At 34.7% G+C, this 17,151-nt stretch overlaps 2 protein-coding genes across 3 annotated transcripts; one reads left to right on the top strand and one right to left on the bottom strand.

Annotated features, from left to right (window-relative positions):
• Positions 1-585: 585 nt before the first annotated feature.
• Positions 586-3,041, bottom strand: LOC129571331 (UDP-3-O-acylglucosamine N-acyltransferase-like). 2 transcript variants are annotated; one of them, XM_055451104.1, is made up of 7 exons: positions 2,945-3,041; positions 2,139-2,857; positions 2,024-2,056; positions 1,806-1,955; positions 1,647-1,724; positions 1,530-1,574; positions 586-1,459 (listed from the first exon to the last, which is right to left on the bottom strand). In XM_055451104.1, exons 1-7 carry the CDS (start codon positions 2,987-2,989, stop codon positions 1,255-1,257), a joined length of 1,275 nt encoding a protein of 424 aa, XP_055307079.1. In that variant the 5' UTR covers positions 2,990-3,041; the 3' UTR covers positions 586-1,254. The 2 variants fall into 2 exon arrangements, with proteins under 2 accessions (XP_055307079.1, XP_055307080.1); XM_055451105.1 differs by having other exon boundaries at positions 1,530-1,550.
• Positions 3,042-5,426: 2,385 nt separating this feature from the next.
• Positions 5,427-7,572, top strand: LOC129571330 (uncharacterized). Its single transcript, XM_055451103.1, has 2 exons — positions 5,427-5,776; positions 5,862-7,572. The coding sequence occupies exon 2, from the start codon at positions 5,897-5,899 to the stop codon at positions 7,313-7,315; it is 1,419 nt and encodes a 472-aa protein (XP_055307078.1). The 5' UTR covers positions 5,427-5,776; positions 5,862-5,896; the 3' UTR covers positions 7,316-7,572.
• Positions 7,573-17,151: the final 9,579 nt, after the last annotated feature.

Raw genomic sequence — 17,151 nt, 5'->3', positions numbered from 1 at the left:
GTTGCCACTTGGTGGTTAGGCTCGGGACTTATTGACCGATGTGTTAAGTGCAAAAGGACAATCGATCATCTTGTACTTTCGTTCATCTTCTGTGTTACATATCAATTCAGATGACACAGAGAGCGACAGATAACGAAATATGTAATTTATGCGGACACTGCATTGGTGTCAACAGCAAAAAAGCCTATCGTCATCAGCCATGACTAAGTGACTATATTATTATATAAGAGATCTCATTTTGTATACGGCTATATCTCGAGATATTTGTGGCTCCTGTTTTTAGGCGATAGCTGTGCATATTTTTTAATTTTTGTTTCATTTATTTATACAAAATGAGATCTTCGTACTATATACATTTAAATGTAGCCAGTCCAGCATTGTTGATTTATTCAGTATTAAACATTGTTATAGCAGAGATCCAGTAAATAAGTATGATATAAATGTGAGATATTTTTTGGTGCTATATTACTGCGACTGAGTATTCACTGAATAGTTGTCAACGAATACTATTCAGTTAGAATAATAAATGATTCAAAACTGTTTGATAATTTTGGGAAGCATTATGCTAGGGGCTTTTATCTCTATTTATAAGAAATGGTTAAAATATACGGCGTATACGCGGGTTATATGTGAAATATGCACAAAATATACGGCGTTTATACGTGGTAATATGGAATATTCGTTCAGAGTTAGAGGCCCCTAGGGATTATGTACGCACGTGGTTGGCGTTTGACCGTCCAAATACAAATCGTACACAATATTTCAGATTTGAGGTCAGAGGTGCCAACGTAACCATATGGATATCCGTGTTGTAATCGTAGAGGATACACCTGGAATTTGTATTGGCAGACAGTACAGAGTACCAACCGAAGAGCTTTGTATCATCATTTCAATTAATATTTCGAGTTAATTGAAGCAAGAGTTTTATACATCTACTGATAAGAAAAAAGCATATGCTTTTACATCGAATGGGCGGTTGGACGACAGCACACTATTATCCATTAGACGAATAGATGATATACGACATGAATTGTGTTCTTTCACCAAAATCAATTTGAATGGTTCTTGTGTGCTGCACAACAGTGTTTGGATGACTCATACCTTTTCTCTCACCAAGAAATATATTTAAATCGGATAAACAAATGACACTCTTTTTTGTCTCAGTTTAAGTTAAAAACTAAAGAAAGTCCGTAGATTTTATTAGATTTGAATGAAAAGAATAGATTCTATCATCAAAGTAAGAGCGCTATCCCCCTAGTGTCCGGGATTCAAACCACCATCATTGATGATGCCTACATTCGGTTGGCAGCTTGGTTCTGCAACAGTTAATTCTCGTTGTCCGTTTAGTATTTGTGCAGTGACCGAGCAGAAGGTGTCATTTTTAACACGATTTTTACGTTCAGAATCCTCTTCCATTTCCAATAGTTGAATGAACTTCTTCTTCACATCAGACTCCAATCTAAAGAATATGTCGCATAGTCGTCATATCGAATTGTGTGCTTTTGAATTTGCTTTCAAGTTTAACTTACATATTTTTTGCTGAATTTTCTCTAAAATGATAATCCGGCTCAAACCTTCACGTATTGAACAAATCAAAAGAATGAAAATTCATCTCAAAATCTTGATTAAAAAAGATTTTTTTTTACCTGAATCCATCGACGTAAACCACCGCGTTAATCACTTCAATATTCCATCCATGTGCTTTTGGTTGCGCTTCTTTGAAACTAAAGAAAAAAAGCCATTTTAAAATATAAATTCAATTTGAGAAAATAATATCATTTTTGTGTGGATTTAGTAAATGTTACCGTTCCAAGCCGTAATATTGAATTAAATACAAGCTTTTGATTACGGCCAAGTCTGGTTTGGTTGTCATATTCCCATGGTTACATTTTGTTTTCACACCATTGATCTGAGCATCGATCAGTGGGCGTAACATTGCATTGAATGGAGCCGAACTATAAATAAAATAGAGTATTCGATTGCACTAAGTTATTCAATTGATTCATTGAAAGTTTGCTCTTACGGCACAGAACTTCTATCAGCTGCGATCTTAATTCTGGAATGGATGCGAACATTTATTAAAAACGAATAAAGAACAAAAAAATAAAGCGTGATAAGGGACGAAAAATGTATCTTACTGTGCATCTGAGATGCTGCTGATCACTGCACACTTCTTATACAATTCATAAGTTGATGGTGATCGAATTACGACTTCGTTGTTTTCTACCGTTGCGCCACTTGGTATTTTAACGCATACATGAATGATTGCCAATTCACGTATGATCGCATTCGCTTGGATCGATGAAAATTGGCCAATATAGACTTTGGATGCTACTTTGACATCGGCACCAATCGAGGCATACTCATCGATAAAACTGTCGTCTTGAATTTCCGCATCATTTCCAATGGATGCAAAATCATTTACTTCTACTCCGTTCCTGATTGTTACATTCGTTCTCGTTTTTACGTATTCATGGACAATAGAGCCAGTTCCGATTGCGGTGCCAGTAGCAAATTTTACGAAATTTGAAATGGTTACGTCATTTGCGATAGTACAGCGCTGAGCGATGACAACAAAATCACCGACTTTACTTTTTTCTGCGACTGATGTGAACCGATCAATTGATGCGTAATCACCGATCCGTGCATTGGCCTTTATAATCACACTCGAATCGATTCTAGCAAAATTGCCGACTTTACTGTTTTCTCCAACCGTTACGAGCCGATAAATGGATACGAAATCGCCAATTCGTGCATTGGCTTTTATGATCGCAGTCGGATCAATATTTGTAAAATCACCGATATGGGCGCTCGGATCAATTGATGCCTCTACCTGCATATTCTGCAACAGAAAACTCTGGAAAACACACACACATATGCAATTGAGTCTTTAGCTTGCTGGACAGTTTTCTTCAACTCAAAAATTCCGTAAACGCATACTTACTGTGGCCACATGCAACGAAAATAAAAATAAAGCAAACTTGATCATGCTCGAAATGTAACTGTTGAGGAAATTCAAATTTCCTTCACAACAAAATGAAATACTGTCAAACTTACATATGATTTTTGGCTTCGAGCGTCGGCGCTTTTATATGTACACCAACTCATTTGTAATAGTCATTTTGTTTTTAAACTTTTATCAAACTCTCATCAGCTCGCACGATTGTATTTTGTCCTCTTGTTGAAGAAAATTGCATTCTTCGGTTAGCTATCATTGCGTCAGCGTATTGTTATCGCGGTGGATTATTCACATCGTTGTTATTGTTTTTTTTTCTCCAAACTTAAATCAGCCCTGATAAATTTTTTCTTCAAGTAAAAAGAAACAAAAATGTTTTTTTTAAATTTTAGAATAAGGCCTTGGTTCACGAGATGTTGTTATTACTTTTCCGTACACAACGTGTCAAAGGAAAGTATAGGAATTGGTCCCGAAAACTTTTTCCGTACCGTTGGCATGCGTTGTCTTAGGTACGAGTTTTAAGCTTAGGTCATCATAAAAACTCATGAAACGCGTAGAAAATCACTTTTTGAGACACTTTTCCGTTCGTGTGCCGTCGTCATTGTCGTTGTCGTTGTCGTCGTCGTCGTAAATCTGGAAATGCCAAAAGTTGTTTATTCGAAAAACTTAGTTTAAGATTGATCCTGGGGTACTTGCTCTAAGAAAAACCTCAAAAAATTGACACTTTTGTATTGGAGGTACCTGTCGACATTTTCTTGGAAAATTTTGAGGGACAAAAACCAAACTTCTGCAAATGCGATCAACATGAAACTTTCAGAATCTTATTTTTTTCTCCAAAAAATGAAACCTCAGAAAGTTTGAAGCCAATAGGAATCGGTTCACGGGTACCTCTCATACAAAATTGTCGAAGTTTTAGTTAAAGTGACCGATTACGACACTTTATTCTTATTATATTTTCACTGCCTTTATTTCAAGAAAATTCACAAAAAATAACCAAAAGTACCCAAGACAACGCATGCCAACGGTACGGAAAAGTTCTGGATTACCAATGTAATTCTTTTTATTCTGATTATAAAAAAAAATCTAACTATATGAAAAATATCATCGGTGCGAGCTCTTAAAATATACTATATCAGATAGTCTATATGAATAATATTTTCAGTATTTTTGATAATTCACATGAAAATAAAATATTTGGAAATTTTGTTTTCGACATTTTTGATAATTTACGAAGAAAGTCACAGTTTAAAAATGAGTCAACTTTACTAGGGGCTTCTATATCGGTTTGGCATTCGAATTTTTATTCACAAACTCGCACTCAGTGTCATGTCATTTGATTTCTATGTAAACATTCGCACTCGCATTCGTGAGAACGTTCGAGAACAGCCAAATACCATTTGAAAGCGAAATTTTCTTATGTTTTGTCTCATCTCATGCAATCTTGTTTACACTGTATTGCAAAATCATCACGAACAAGAACAAAATTATCTGTTTTTTTTTTAATATTTTATGAAAGATTCTAAGCAAGAGCGAAATTATTACACAATAAATCAGTCTTGTTTATACGCCAATGTGTGTATTGACATAACGTCTATTTTACGTTCATCATAATACAAAGTAGACTCTCACATATGCAAAATTGCCACAATTCGTTAGTAGTACTTGTACTAGTATTAGCACCGTATGCGCCTTTTGCTCAAGCAAAGGCTACTATGGTTCAGAATTCATGGTAATTTAGTCAAATTCAGCACGGAATACATATGATAAAAACTGAATTTGCATTATATTTGAGTAAAAATCTTCAATAATTGATAAAATCATTGAATTAATGTGCTTCATTATGAAAACGAGGAAGATTTGCAACTTTGCGGCTAATTTTTAAAATTTTGCGAGAACGCGAGGACTGAGACCAAATTCTCGTAGAACAAGAATGTCTGGTCACCTTACCGATAATTATTACATACGGATTCCACTCTCACTTTAGTTCTGTGAGAGTGACTCTTATGGTGTGCATCGTCAATTTGGATTTTAAAAACAAAGACACAAATTTGCTCATCACGTTTCGATTCTTCGAAAATGTAAAATGTTCGAGTAGGTAAAGTAACATCAATGATTGCATTTAGACATTTCTTGGAAGGTGATTCAACCATTAAGAATCCTTGTTGGTGATTGCTGCGTGTATAAACTTAGAAACAGAAACTATGTCTCTTTGATAATGTCAGGTATGTATATACAAATGATGTGTTCCATTGAATTCGACTTGTGAATTATCTTTTCCAGTGAGTGATTGAGCCCTACGTACGATCGCACCATATTCAGTTCAACCACACGTGAGTTCAAAACCCAGACGGAGAGCCTAATTAAGATTAATGGTTCTTAACTGTAAGATTTATCCATCACATTTATGTAGTACAATATTCGTAAAGCGAATATTCGGATCACTCGGACACTCAATGTAGTTAGTGTGTGTGTTAATCCCGATGGATTTTCTCTGCGTTATGCTCAATTTTCTTTTTCATTCTATTCGCAAAAAATAGTACTAAACGATCACAAAACTGGAAAATGCATTCAGTTGTGCGTTGAACTTCGAAGCAAAAGTTTGGGTTTCTGCATCAGAACAATTTTTGAGCAAACATCTAAATTTGTGGAAAAAGAAACAAACAAATTGATTTTCTACTGCTTCATTTCCTAGAAAAAAATAAAATAAGTGAACTTAGATTCAGAGTGAACAGGCATTTGCATTCCAACAAAATCATACACAAAGTAAACTCAACGAGATACTGTAGTTTAATCGAAATTGGCTGTATTTTTTTCTTAAAAGTGAGCTCTTTCTTCTTTGCAGTTTCATTTTTGAAATTAAAGTCAAGAAATAAATTTAACAAAAATTTCTCTTCATTTTGAACAGAACCGTGTCGTCAAACCTGGTTAAAAAAAATCGAAATGAATCTAACCGACCTTAAAATTGACTGTCTCGAAGCAATTTTGGAGTTTTTGGGTATCGTGGATCTTCTAAATGCAGCCGATACGAGCACACGATTACGCCGTGCTGCCAGATTGGTGTTTTTGCGAAAGTACGGCGAAATGCCATTGATTATAGAAGAATTGCCAAAACAATCGGATCCATTGAGATATTTGTGTTTGTGGGCATACTTCGACCCGTTCCATGGAGATTTGACGACCAAATGTTATAAGATAGAAAGGCCAAAAATTGCTTTTCAACTATTGCGATGCTTCGGAAGCCTGCTTCCTTCTATAAATTGTTTTTATGATGGTGCAGTTGGATTCAACGAGGATTTATCGGAGGTGGAATATCATTTTATCGATTACATCAATGAATTCTGCAGCGAAACGATTGGAACACTGAAATTTAATTTCAGTAATTGGAATAGGACTTTGGCGAATTTCAACAAGCCATTCAAACAGGTGGAACGGCTTTGCATAACAAACAGGACAAGAACGTTTAATTCGAATACAAATCCAGATAGAAATTGTCTGATTCGACTGTTTCCGCGGATGCGATCACTATTGATTGCCTTCATGTGTTCTCCATTTATCCACGCTGGGTGCATTGCAAATCATTTTCCGAACTTAGAAGAGTTAAGCATATATGTTTCAGAGCGTTTTCCGTGCGACACATGTCATGAAAACTATAGGGACGTAGTTCGTTTGAATCCACAGTTGAAAAAAATCGAGTTTTTAACCTACAATATTGACTTTGCTGAGCATCTGCAAAACATTGAACACTTAGACATAAATATACAGGATCGATTAAATCAAAATTCCACTATTGACGCAACACATTTCAAGAATGTGAAGCACCTAACAGCTCGATCAGTAATGGGCCATTGGGGATTCTTTAATAATTATATGGAAATTGTAGTCAAATTAACCTTTGATCACCTGGAATCATTTACATTGCAAGTGTCAATGTACGAAGACACATTAATTGTAAGTCAATTGAAAGATTTTTGTGAAAAAAACCAATCAATCAAAAAGTTGACATTGATGATTCCTCCGGATGCTGTTGAATTTGTACTACGAATTAATTCTTGGTTGGTAGACACCTTACCATTGCTACAGGAACTTGAATTTCATTTATATCATTTCCAAAAAAGAGGAAGAAGTACCGCAGATCTCGTCCATGAAACTGTAACGAATATTTTGTCTAAATTCGATACCGTACCGAGTATTTCTATAAATTTAGCATGTCCCTTGAAAATATACTGCAACAAAAACCCACGTTTCTATTGTGAAATGAATGAACATTTTTTGAATGGTTTCAGTGATGTCTGGTCAGTATCATGGTCTGATTATAAACATACTCGTCTGACATTTAAACGTCGCAACGATTCCAATTAAGAAAAATGCCCAGATCAAACGGTACTTTTTTAAAGCATTCTATAAATTTAACGTGCATTGTCCCTGGTATATAGCTAACATGATCCGTGGATTCATTTTCACCATTTCAAACTCTCTAGAGCACACGTATACAGTTATTGTTCTTTTGAAAAGCAACACCTATGTAGAAAAACGGTTTATTTCGCTTTTTTATTGTTACGCATTCAATTCATCTTCGACAATTAAGAAAATGAACATACAATGTACTAGTATGTGACTGCTTACCAATAGAGATTTGCTCCATTCTTTTTTATTATATCTGATTCGATTGTCTGTAAATTGAACGAGTTCTTAAGTGATCAATTAATCCGATCGAATGTATTTTAATTTTAAGTGTCAAATATTTTCAAATAAAACGATTTCAGACAAATATTCTTGTTTTTAGTATTGTTTCTTTAAAACTCATTTGGATTTTCCATGAAACTATTTGGAAAATAACGAAAATATCTGTTTACTTCATATTGCGACTGTTCAAAGGTAAGCGACCAGACCAAAGGGCACAATAATGTAATGTGAAACAAACTCTTGTCTTCCGAATACAAAGTCTGTGAAGTATACTCTCAATCTCACCCATATTAATCTTCTATGTGTTGCTATTTCCGTCACTTTATTTATATTTTTTGTCGAGTTTACAAATACCGCAGATATAACGAAAATACCCTTTTAACGGCTCTGTGTGGCAAAATAAAGTTTTTGAAAAACACTTAAAAAACATGTTTCAAACCCTGTCGAATATCGTTAGATGATAATCAGATGAAATAAATAATATTAGTTCGATATTCTCAATTCAATTGACAATTGTTTGGTTTAAAAATCAATATTTTCAATCAAAAGACCGAACCATTGTTTGTACAAAATATGTCCAATTGTCCACTCCAAGAAAAAATTGTTATCTTTTCGAAGGAAAATGAAACGGCTTCTTTGTGCATACGACACATGGTAGGTTCCGCGTGCCAACAATTGATTATGATGACGCATATAATTACGGCGAGAGCATATGTTGTGCGCACATTAGAGATGTCCACGACGTTCGTTCGTTCGCAGAATTTTTCCTAGGATTTTTCTGATTGCAGCAATTCCGATTGGGAAAAATTACCATTGACCTACAATCAATATCAAGGAAGTGTTACTTTTGTACTCTTACTTTCGACTTACATAAGAAAGCGTTCCACGTTAATGTGAGTTACCGATTTTATTTGAACTAATTTTGCATTTTTTCTCAATTCACCTAGACATTTCGATTTTTATACAGACCTAATGCTCCATATGGATTATGAAACTATATTGCGTGTAATTCATTTAGATTTGTATACATTATTATTTAGTAATATTTCACTAAAATTTCATACATTTGTTGTCATTCTTCCCGCCTAGACAGCGCAAATAGAGAATGATATGACCGCAGGGGACTTATCAATTGAGTAACGACGATGTCGGTTGTTCAATGAGCGTTGGCCTTCAAACGCGTCTCATCCTTACGGCTTCAACTCGTGTGCGATTCATGCTCGAGTTCAACATGATTTAGAGTGCTGCAATTGCACTTCACACTTTGCACCAGTCGAATGTAATGAGCTTGACTTTTGAATCAGAATGATGGATTTATTAATTACTGGCATTAGTTATTATTTCCTTTTAAAATTCTATTCAATAGACAAGAGTCGGTACTGTAACTACACGCAGATTAAATGCATTGAAAGCCATGAATTCGATATTTTATCGGATGAGGAAATCAAACAATGTAAACAATTCCAAAATTTGTATTCACCTAAAACAGTATGAATTTGAATTCAGAGTCATTTCGATTAAAAATCAATGAATTCCCATGGCTATCATGCTGCTAGATAAATCGTAATTTAATAATCTGCATATTGTACAAGTCAGGGGTTTATTAATGGCTTAAACCAATTATTCAATAATGGTGATCGTCAAATGGCGAAAATCGAAGCAGCCGATATGATTTGGATTTCTAATTATTTGAAAAATATGTCGAAAATATTGAAGAGAAAATCGGCAAATCTAGTATTCTGTGTGAGAACAAATTTCAGTCATTCAGTTAGTTGAAAAAACAAGACGAAGTGAAAATCGTTTAAAGTAAAGCAATATCCTCAAAATGCAAGCAAATCAAAGATTTTTCGACCGAATGCTAGCAGATTTATTGAATAACGGAACTATGTATTTGGACACAAGGCTAATAGGTCAAACCGTGATTTGTTTTTTGGGAAATGGATTTTGGTATTTAGGTTCTTTTCGAGCTATGCAATGTAGTATCATAGATGGAAATACCCTATTCGAAATTGGCGTTCAGCTTTTTGAAAATGGACTCGTCTAGTAATGAAATATTTCCAATGCGATTGCAGTTCAAAACTAACATAGTTAATCATTTCTTTTACCAATTAGTCGACTCCACAACCCGAGAAATGTGGTGTTTGAATTCTACCAATGTAGACATTGTCTACGGTTGCTTCCAGAGAGATACAGGGGAAATCACAATTGTCCGACTATGCGTAACAGAGGTTAAAATCGTGAGAGAGATCAACGATATCGTTTAATATTCAACCGAAAATTTCCGACCAAATAGAAAAACAAATGGAATGAACGTGAACATCGTTATTTCCTTGAGAAAATTCAGTTAAGCGAATCATGGGCGTTGAATGTCATTCAACGCCACTAAGCTGTAGACATCTCTCTCCGGCTATACGGTAAACAACAGAACCAACACTGAACATGAAAATGACATGTTCAATTGTGTTTGTTTCGTTAGTTTCAAATGTGCCGCTACGAGAGGTCACTTTTGTCGTTTCGTTTGGTTATTTTACATATAAAATCAATGGTATTCGACGAGGATGAAGCGAATAAACACAGTAGTATACAAAATTTGAAAAATAAAAGTGAAGAAAAAACTAAACTGAACAAGTTTAAATTGATAGTTTTGTTATCGTCGACGTATTTTTCTAAAAAAAAAACTGAAACCAACTGGAAGAAATCCCAGTATAATAAATTATTAAAAAAGTGAAGTTCCAATCTGTCGACTCGGTCATAGTTTCTCCAGAAAAAATACGCGTATAAGTCCAATTTTTCCATTCACAGTTTGTTCACAGTTTTCAGTTTTCTTTCTCACGCCAATTTTCAATCAAGCAAAAGAATGAAAAATAAAAATTCGAAAAATGAATAAAACTCAACGCTTTTTCCCTTTTTTTCGAGATTTCATTGAAAAAAAATGATATGATATTCCCGATTCCAGTCGATTATGTGTTGTTTTTTATCTACGGTCACTATCTACGGTTTATCTCTTTATTTTTAATGACCGAAGCAAAATAGCAGTGTATCAAAAGTACAGATAAACCTTAGCACTAGCAATCTGTGCCATTATTTCATAAGGCGTCTCCACTCGCATTGAGTTTGTATTGTGAATGTTAAGGTGCGTGCAACGCCCTTCGATGTAAAAAACAATACAAAGGGAGATGATACACGGGATTTATCTGTAATTTGAAGAAGTCAACTAAAGCTGGGCACAAAAGTTGTTAATTTAAAACGCAAAAAAATAGAAATATCGGAATTTTCTTTTGTTTTTAATTTTCATTTTTTTCCAATTACATATTTTACTACTTACTTTTGACTATTCTAAAAAAAATGATTGCTTACAATAGAAGAATATTTTTTCTCAATACCTTGAACGCCTTCTATTCAATTGCCATTCCAAATGCCGTATCTTCTGAATTAAATATTCTTTCAAAGATGCTGTCAATTGTGGATTCAACCGAAGCATTGTTTCTAAATGATCAATCCCTTCTCTAGGATTATCCATATACCCACCTATTTTAATTGCTATTTCTTCCAAATATTGAAAATTATGCGCAAGTATTTCAAATTCACGAGATTTAGCCCCATTTTATCGAATTATCAACTGTTTGATTTGTGGAAAACAGCTCTTGAACCAATCCCCTTTAACATCCAAACAACAGAATCGAATTGAAACTTTCTCGACTCGGACAAATGGTTTGATGAAGGCCTTTAAACAATCTTCTGGAACGCGTATAAGTCCAAGTTCAGATAAAGTTTCATTGCAATATTCGTTGATATAACTTAAAACATATTCATAAAAACATGCATCGCTTCTGGCGCAATATTCGGTTAGATAGTAGTCGATTCTACTGATAAAACGGCCAAAACAACGTAAAAGCTGAAGACATGTCTTCAAATCACTTACTACTATCCAGTAGTATCCAATTGTAAATAATCGGATTTCAGAGATTTCAATGACTCCGGTGCTCACTTTTTTTTTGCTGATATTTTCGAACGTAAACCAAACCGGCAGCTGTGTTTAGTCGCTTATTTGACGATGCTACATCCAAAAAATCGCCGAATCCCAAATATCCCAAAATATTTTCGAGACAATCCAAATTCAGGTCGGTTAGTTTCATCTCTTCACTTGATGGTCTCAGTAGTTCCTGGAAAAAATGAGCGATCAAATGAAATTCCATGTTTTTTATATGGTTTTCGGTATGATTTTCAAATATTTCCGGATAATTTTGTTCAAAAACCACATATTTTCTTTATATAATTACGTTTTAGGAATCTATGCAAATCCAACGTTCAAACTGTTGCTGTTTATAATTACCAAAAGTTATGGCTTTATCAATGGAAAAGCATAAGCAATCTTGAATTCCTCCTTTTTTTATCGTTAAACTTTCAAATGGGTTTCCAAGAGCTGTTCTCTTTTGAACTGGTAAAGTAGAGTGAAACTGGATACTGGAGATTTTGCATTGACATTTCCGACTGTAAACATGGCAACAATTCATATGCGTGTGCTGTCAAAGTCACTTTGTTATGCGTCATTCACATTAATGCTTTGACTGATTGTGGTGAGCAGTGGTGAGATTGGAAACGCCATACATTTTATATACATTATTTGTTTGGGAATTATATTCATTTATTTGATTTTATTGTTGATATTCGGGCTCTGCAAAGCCTGGGCTTCATCCACGATTTGATTCACACATTCAATGAACTTGCTACACCAAGTGATAGTTTAGTTCATGCAACCGTTCTCCTCGTTCTTTCGAATGAATTGTTTGTGTACATCAAATGCAAATGATTTGCTGTAGTATGAGTAGGGATTAGCTAGGATATTCCAAGCATAGGATCTACCTGCCCATATGCGTTCAAAAGTCCATATAATTTATGGTTCTTCTGTGAACTCAATCTCTTGGAAGTGTGTTTCAAAAAAGCAATAAAACAAACAGAAAGTATGGAAATGTGTTCAATGCTTACATGGATTAGAGATGTCGAATTGTGCCAACTTCTTTCTATCCAATGGTATCGGCTTTAACATTGCCTTCGAACAACTTGAAAAATATCAACAATGATTCTTTTTTGGAAGTTCGAAAACAATTCAAAATTAGCGGAATTTGATTGGACTTTCCCATTGTGAATTCTTATTTTTCTTCAACTCTGAAAGCGTGGCAAACCAGGCAAGGAAAAGTCAATCCGATGCAAATGTTCAATTAGAATTTGAAACGCGTAAATTTATCCATCGATTCGTGGTAAGATGCGATGCAAGTATTGTAGAAAAAATATATCACAACTACAATGTACGATGGTTTTCAGGTGATAAAAAACCACGATGGGCTTAGTAAATAGTACCATTATTATTTATTTTGAGTGTAGTTTCCAGTTTATTTCTCCCGTCAATTTGTAACCAAGTAAAACGATGCAACATGAAAATTCCAAAAATGATTAAAACTCAACGATTTTTTTTTCAATTTTTTCAATCTTCTTTCTATTTTTTTATTGACAAAATGATAACCTTTCTAATTCCAGCCGATTACGTGTCGTATCCAAGGTCACTACAGAATAATCTCTATATTTTTAATGACCTAAGCAAAATACCAGTGTATCGAATATTAATAAAGTCAATTAAAGTTGGGCTAAACAGTCATTATTTTAAAATGCAAACAGAAATTGTGAAAAAATCAGATATTCATTTTGTTAATTATATATTGTCTTAGAATAGTCAATCTAGCAAGATAATTGCTAAAATAGAAGAAACAAATTTCTCAATGCGTTTCAACCTGACGTTGACGTTCCAAAATGACTTTTGTTATCGGTTGACGGCTCATAAAATATTTTATATTCCAAGTGTTGTCAAGATGTTTCAGCAATTCTTCTCTCGACTCAAAGTGATACAATGAAAAACTAAATAACTTCAATGATTTGAATTTGGCGATATCAATCACCAAATCGATTGACAAAACGCTAAAGAATTCAAGTTCTTCTAGTGACAATAATGAGTTTGCAAGATGCACAATTCCTCGGGGTATATCATCCCCACCAAATATTCGTACTTTTAATTTCTTGATCATGGTATTTTTACTAAGAAAATCGTAGAAATATGGAAAAAAATCAGGCTGAGGACAACGAAAGGTGAACGATTCAAGTTGATCAAAAGAAAATGGTATTTCCTTTCGTAAGCGTTCATCGAGGACAATTGGAAATACGCCAAAATCAATCGAGAAGTGTTTCACATTCTTCAAATGCATTATATCACCATTGAAATCATAGAGAAAACTACCACTATACTCTCCAATGTCAAGAGTCTCAAGGCTTTGAATGTGTTCAATTACATTTTGGAAGAATTTCGCATCAATAATATGTTGCCGCACCAATTTGCTGCGAAATACTTTCAATTGTGGATTCAACTGGAGCATTGCTTTCAAGTTCTCAATTCCTTCCTCACGATTATCCATATCACCACGTATTTCAATCTCTATTTGTTCCAAGTGTTGAAAATGATGCGTCAATATCTCGAATTCACGAGATTTAGCTCCATCGAATCCAATCATCAAGTGTTTGATCTGTGGAAAACGGCTCTTAAGCCAATCCTCTTCAACATCCAAACAACAGAATGTAATTGCAACTCTTTCGACTCGAACGAATGGTTTGATGAACGCATTTAAACAACCCATTCGAAGACAGCAAATTTCCATTTTGGTTAATGACTCATTGCAATATTCGTTGATATAACTTAAAACATGGCTATTATAATCATTTTCTACATACACCACTGCTATACTGATAAAACGGCCAAAACAGCGCACAAGCTGAAGACATGTCTTCAAATCTTTAATTAATATGCCAGTCTCTCCAATTATGAACAATCGGGTTCGTGAGATTCGATCAACTAGGGCTATCACACCTTTCTTCTTATGTTCTTGAATATAAACCAAACCGGCAGCCGCATTGAGTCGCTTATTTGACGATGCTACATTCAACAGATCACCGAATTCCAAATATTCCAAAATACTTTCGAGACAGTCCAAATTGAGGTCGGTTAGTTTCATCTTTTCACTTGATGGTCTCTGTGGTTCCTGCTAAAAATGAGGAATTGAAATGAAATTTAATGTTTTTATATGGTTTTCAAATATTTTCGGATCATTTTACTTGAAAAATAAATATCTGTTATATAAAGTACCTACTTGGGGGGTCTATACCAATTCAAAATGCACTGTTACCGTTTGTAATTATCAAAAGTTAGAGTTTTATCATTGGAAAAGTTTCATCAAACCTGTATTGCTACTTTTTTGCTTTTGAAATCCGTTTTTTGACTCAAACAAGCTACAACGTCAACAGCCTGAAACCAACTGATCTTATTCGTAAGGTACGTTTCGGATAAATTGCTTATGTGTATGGATTTGTGTCATTAGTCAATGTCCTTTGGACTTCGAAACAATGTGATTTCACGAACACAAACAAACGTGATAACAGACTGGGATGTGTTAAAAAAGCAATTAGGGATCCTAATGAGCGACACCAGGCCGCGCTAGCGTCCTATCTAAATACATTATAATGAATAAGTACAAACTAATACATATGCATTTCTACTATGAATACGTTTCATGCTATGTGTTTTAATTTCATTTAATTTTGGAAATTGAAAAAAAAACTTCTCGACAAAATATATTTTAAAACATCATTGCAATAAAAAAAAACTTCCAAGTAAGAATGAATATATTGATATTGAGTAAGAAAATTCGGTGAAATCGGTGAAATACTTGAATCAAACATAAACGTTTGAAAAACGTACGACGCGCGCCAAAGCATAAGTGATGTCAAAGTGTGTACAAAGAGTGAAGCAATAGTGCGTTTAATGCTATGTGCTATAGTGTCTCTGTTGATGTTGATCGCTGACGTTTATAGTGGTAGAGCGACACATGACTGAGAGTTCTACTTGAACGAACAAATCATCCGGTTGAATCAGTCGTAATTGTGTGTTCAAGTTGAAAGCATCTCAAATTCAGTGGTTTAGTATACTCAGCAGCCATGTTACTGTTTTTATCGTTTCTCATTCTCAAGTATGTCGCCGCAAAAATCAATGCGAAGAAACAAATTTGGCAAAACGAAATTGAGAGTGATTTCGACAATTTCAAGTTAGCAGCCACAAAGGACGATTTCATAGCGAACGCCGTTAAAAGTTTGTATTCGGATGCGACGAAGATGAGTATTGTATTCAACAAACTACTGCGTGCTACAACCATTGCGGAATTCATTGACGTATCGGAGAAACATCACATACCAATTCAACATTTGCTCTACGAACGGAACTACGTACCAGCCCAGGACTCACCAAAGCACATTCTAAATTCGCTAAACGATGATTGCATCCAAGAAATTCTACGCAAATTGACCGATCCAGAAGATTTTTTAAGCGCAGCCGAAACATGCCATCGCTTCCAAGTGAATGCAAAACAATGCTATCCATCAAAATTCAAACGGTTATCTTTGTCGGTTGGAAATAAATCGATCGGCAATTTCACTGGATTGCCTTTGGAGCGCGCATCGAATTTTCTACAAATATTCGGACATTTCCTTTCGGACCTGCAATTAATTGATGACCTTGACCATGGTACATTGAATATGATCGCTGAGAACTGTGGCCAAACATTATTTTCTATGGAAATTAACGGCAACCAAAATACCGCTGCAAATTTTAATGCGTTGTCAAAGTTCAAAGCATTAGATTCTATTCAAATTACTTCAGTTTCAATTAACAATATTGAACTACCGCAAAATTTAAACGCTTTCAGTCTCTTTAATATTATTAAAGATCCAGACGATTTCCATTTTCTCATGAAAAAATTCCCAAACTTGAAATTTACCGTTTTTCACAACGTTGATAGCCTTAAAAGTCCCGTTTTTGATGCATTTATCGCGCTAAATCCACAAATCGATTATTTACATATTGTTGGCTGCCCAAATATAATACCTTCAACTTTAAATAATATCAGCGATCGTCTGCCAAGCCTTACAGGCTTGACTGTTGAATGCATCAAAACCATGACCATCCCAGAGTACACTGAATTCGTAACGCATTTGAGCCAATTACGACAGTTGAAACATCTAACTGTAATATTGCATTTTGATTTTTCATATCCAGCAAATATTCTCATCGATTCGCTTGTTGCGAATATACCCACTATAGAGATGATGTTTATTGCTGGTTTTCATCATGATTTTGAAGAAACTCTTCCCGGATTACTTGAATTGAAGCAGCTTAAGCGATTGAATTTCACATGTTCTGACGGTAACCATTTTACTACTGATATGATCGTTGAATTAATCAAAGGACTACCAGCTTTGAAAGAGATAAGATTCAACTGCAATGCAATCAGCGTAACAGAAATAACGAACATTCTTAAACACAGCAATGATTTGACTGGGCTCGAAATACGCATTCGTGACATGGACATCGATTTATCTGCTTATAATTCAATTTTGGCATTGATTAAAGATCATCTTGA

Source organism: Sitodiplosis mosellana, unplaced genomic scaffold (assembly GCF_009176505.1).
Source record: "Sitodiplosis mosellana isolate CC-2019 unplaced genomic scaffold, AAFC_SMos_1.0 Smas_scaffold_2024, whole genome shotgun sequence".
Classification (NCBI taxonomy): Eukaryota; Metazoa; Arthropoda; class Insecta; order Diptera; family Cecidomyiidae; genus Sitodiplosis; species Sitodiplosis mosellana.
This window is presented reverse-complemented; position numbering and strand designations above follow the sequence as displayed.

Bases quoted from the DNA above. Each gene is read 5' to 3' on its own strand.
- LOC129571330 (XM_055451103.1), top strand. From the start codon at position 5,897: ATGAATCTAACCGACCTTAAAATTGACTGTCTCGAAGCAATTTTGGAG.
- LOC129571331 (XM_055451104.1), bottom strand. From the start codon at position 2,989: ATGATCAAGTTTGCTTTATTTTTATTTTCGTTGCATGTGGCCACA. The intron at 1,956-2,023 runs GTAAGAGCAAAC...TTTTATTTATAG, and splicing joins GCTGATAGAAGTTCTGTGCC to TTCGGCTCCATTCAATGCAA. The intron at 1,460-1,529 runs GTAAGTTAAACT...CATATTCTTTAG, and splicing joins GAAAATTCAGCAAAAAATAT to ATTGGAGTCTGATGTGAAGA.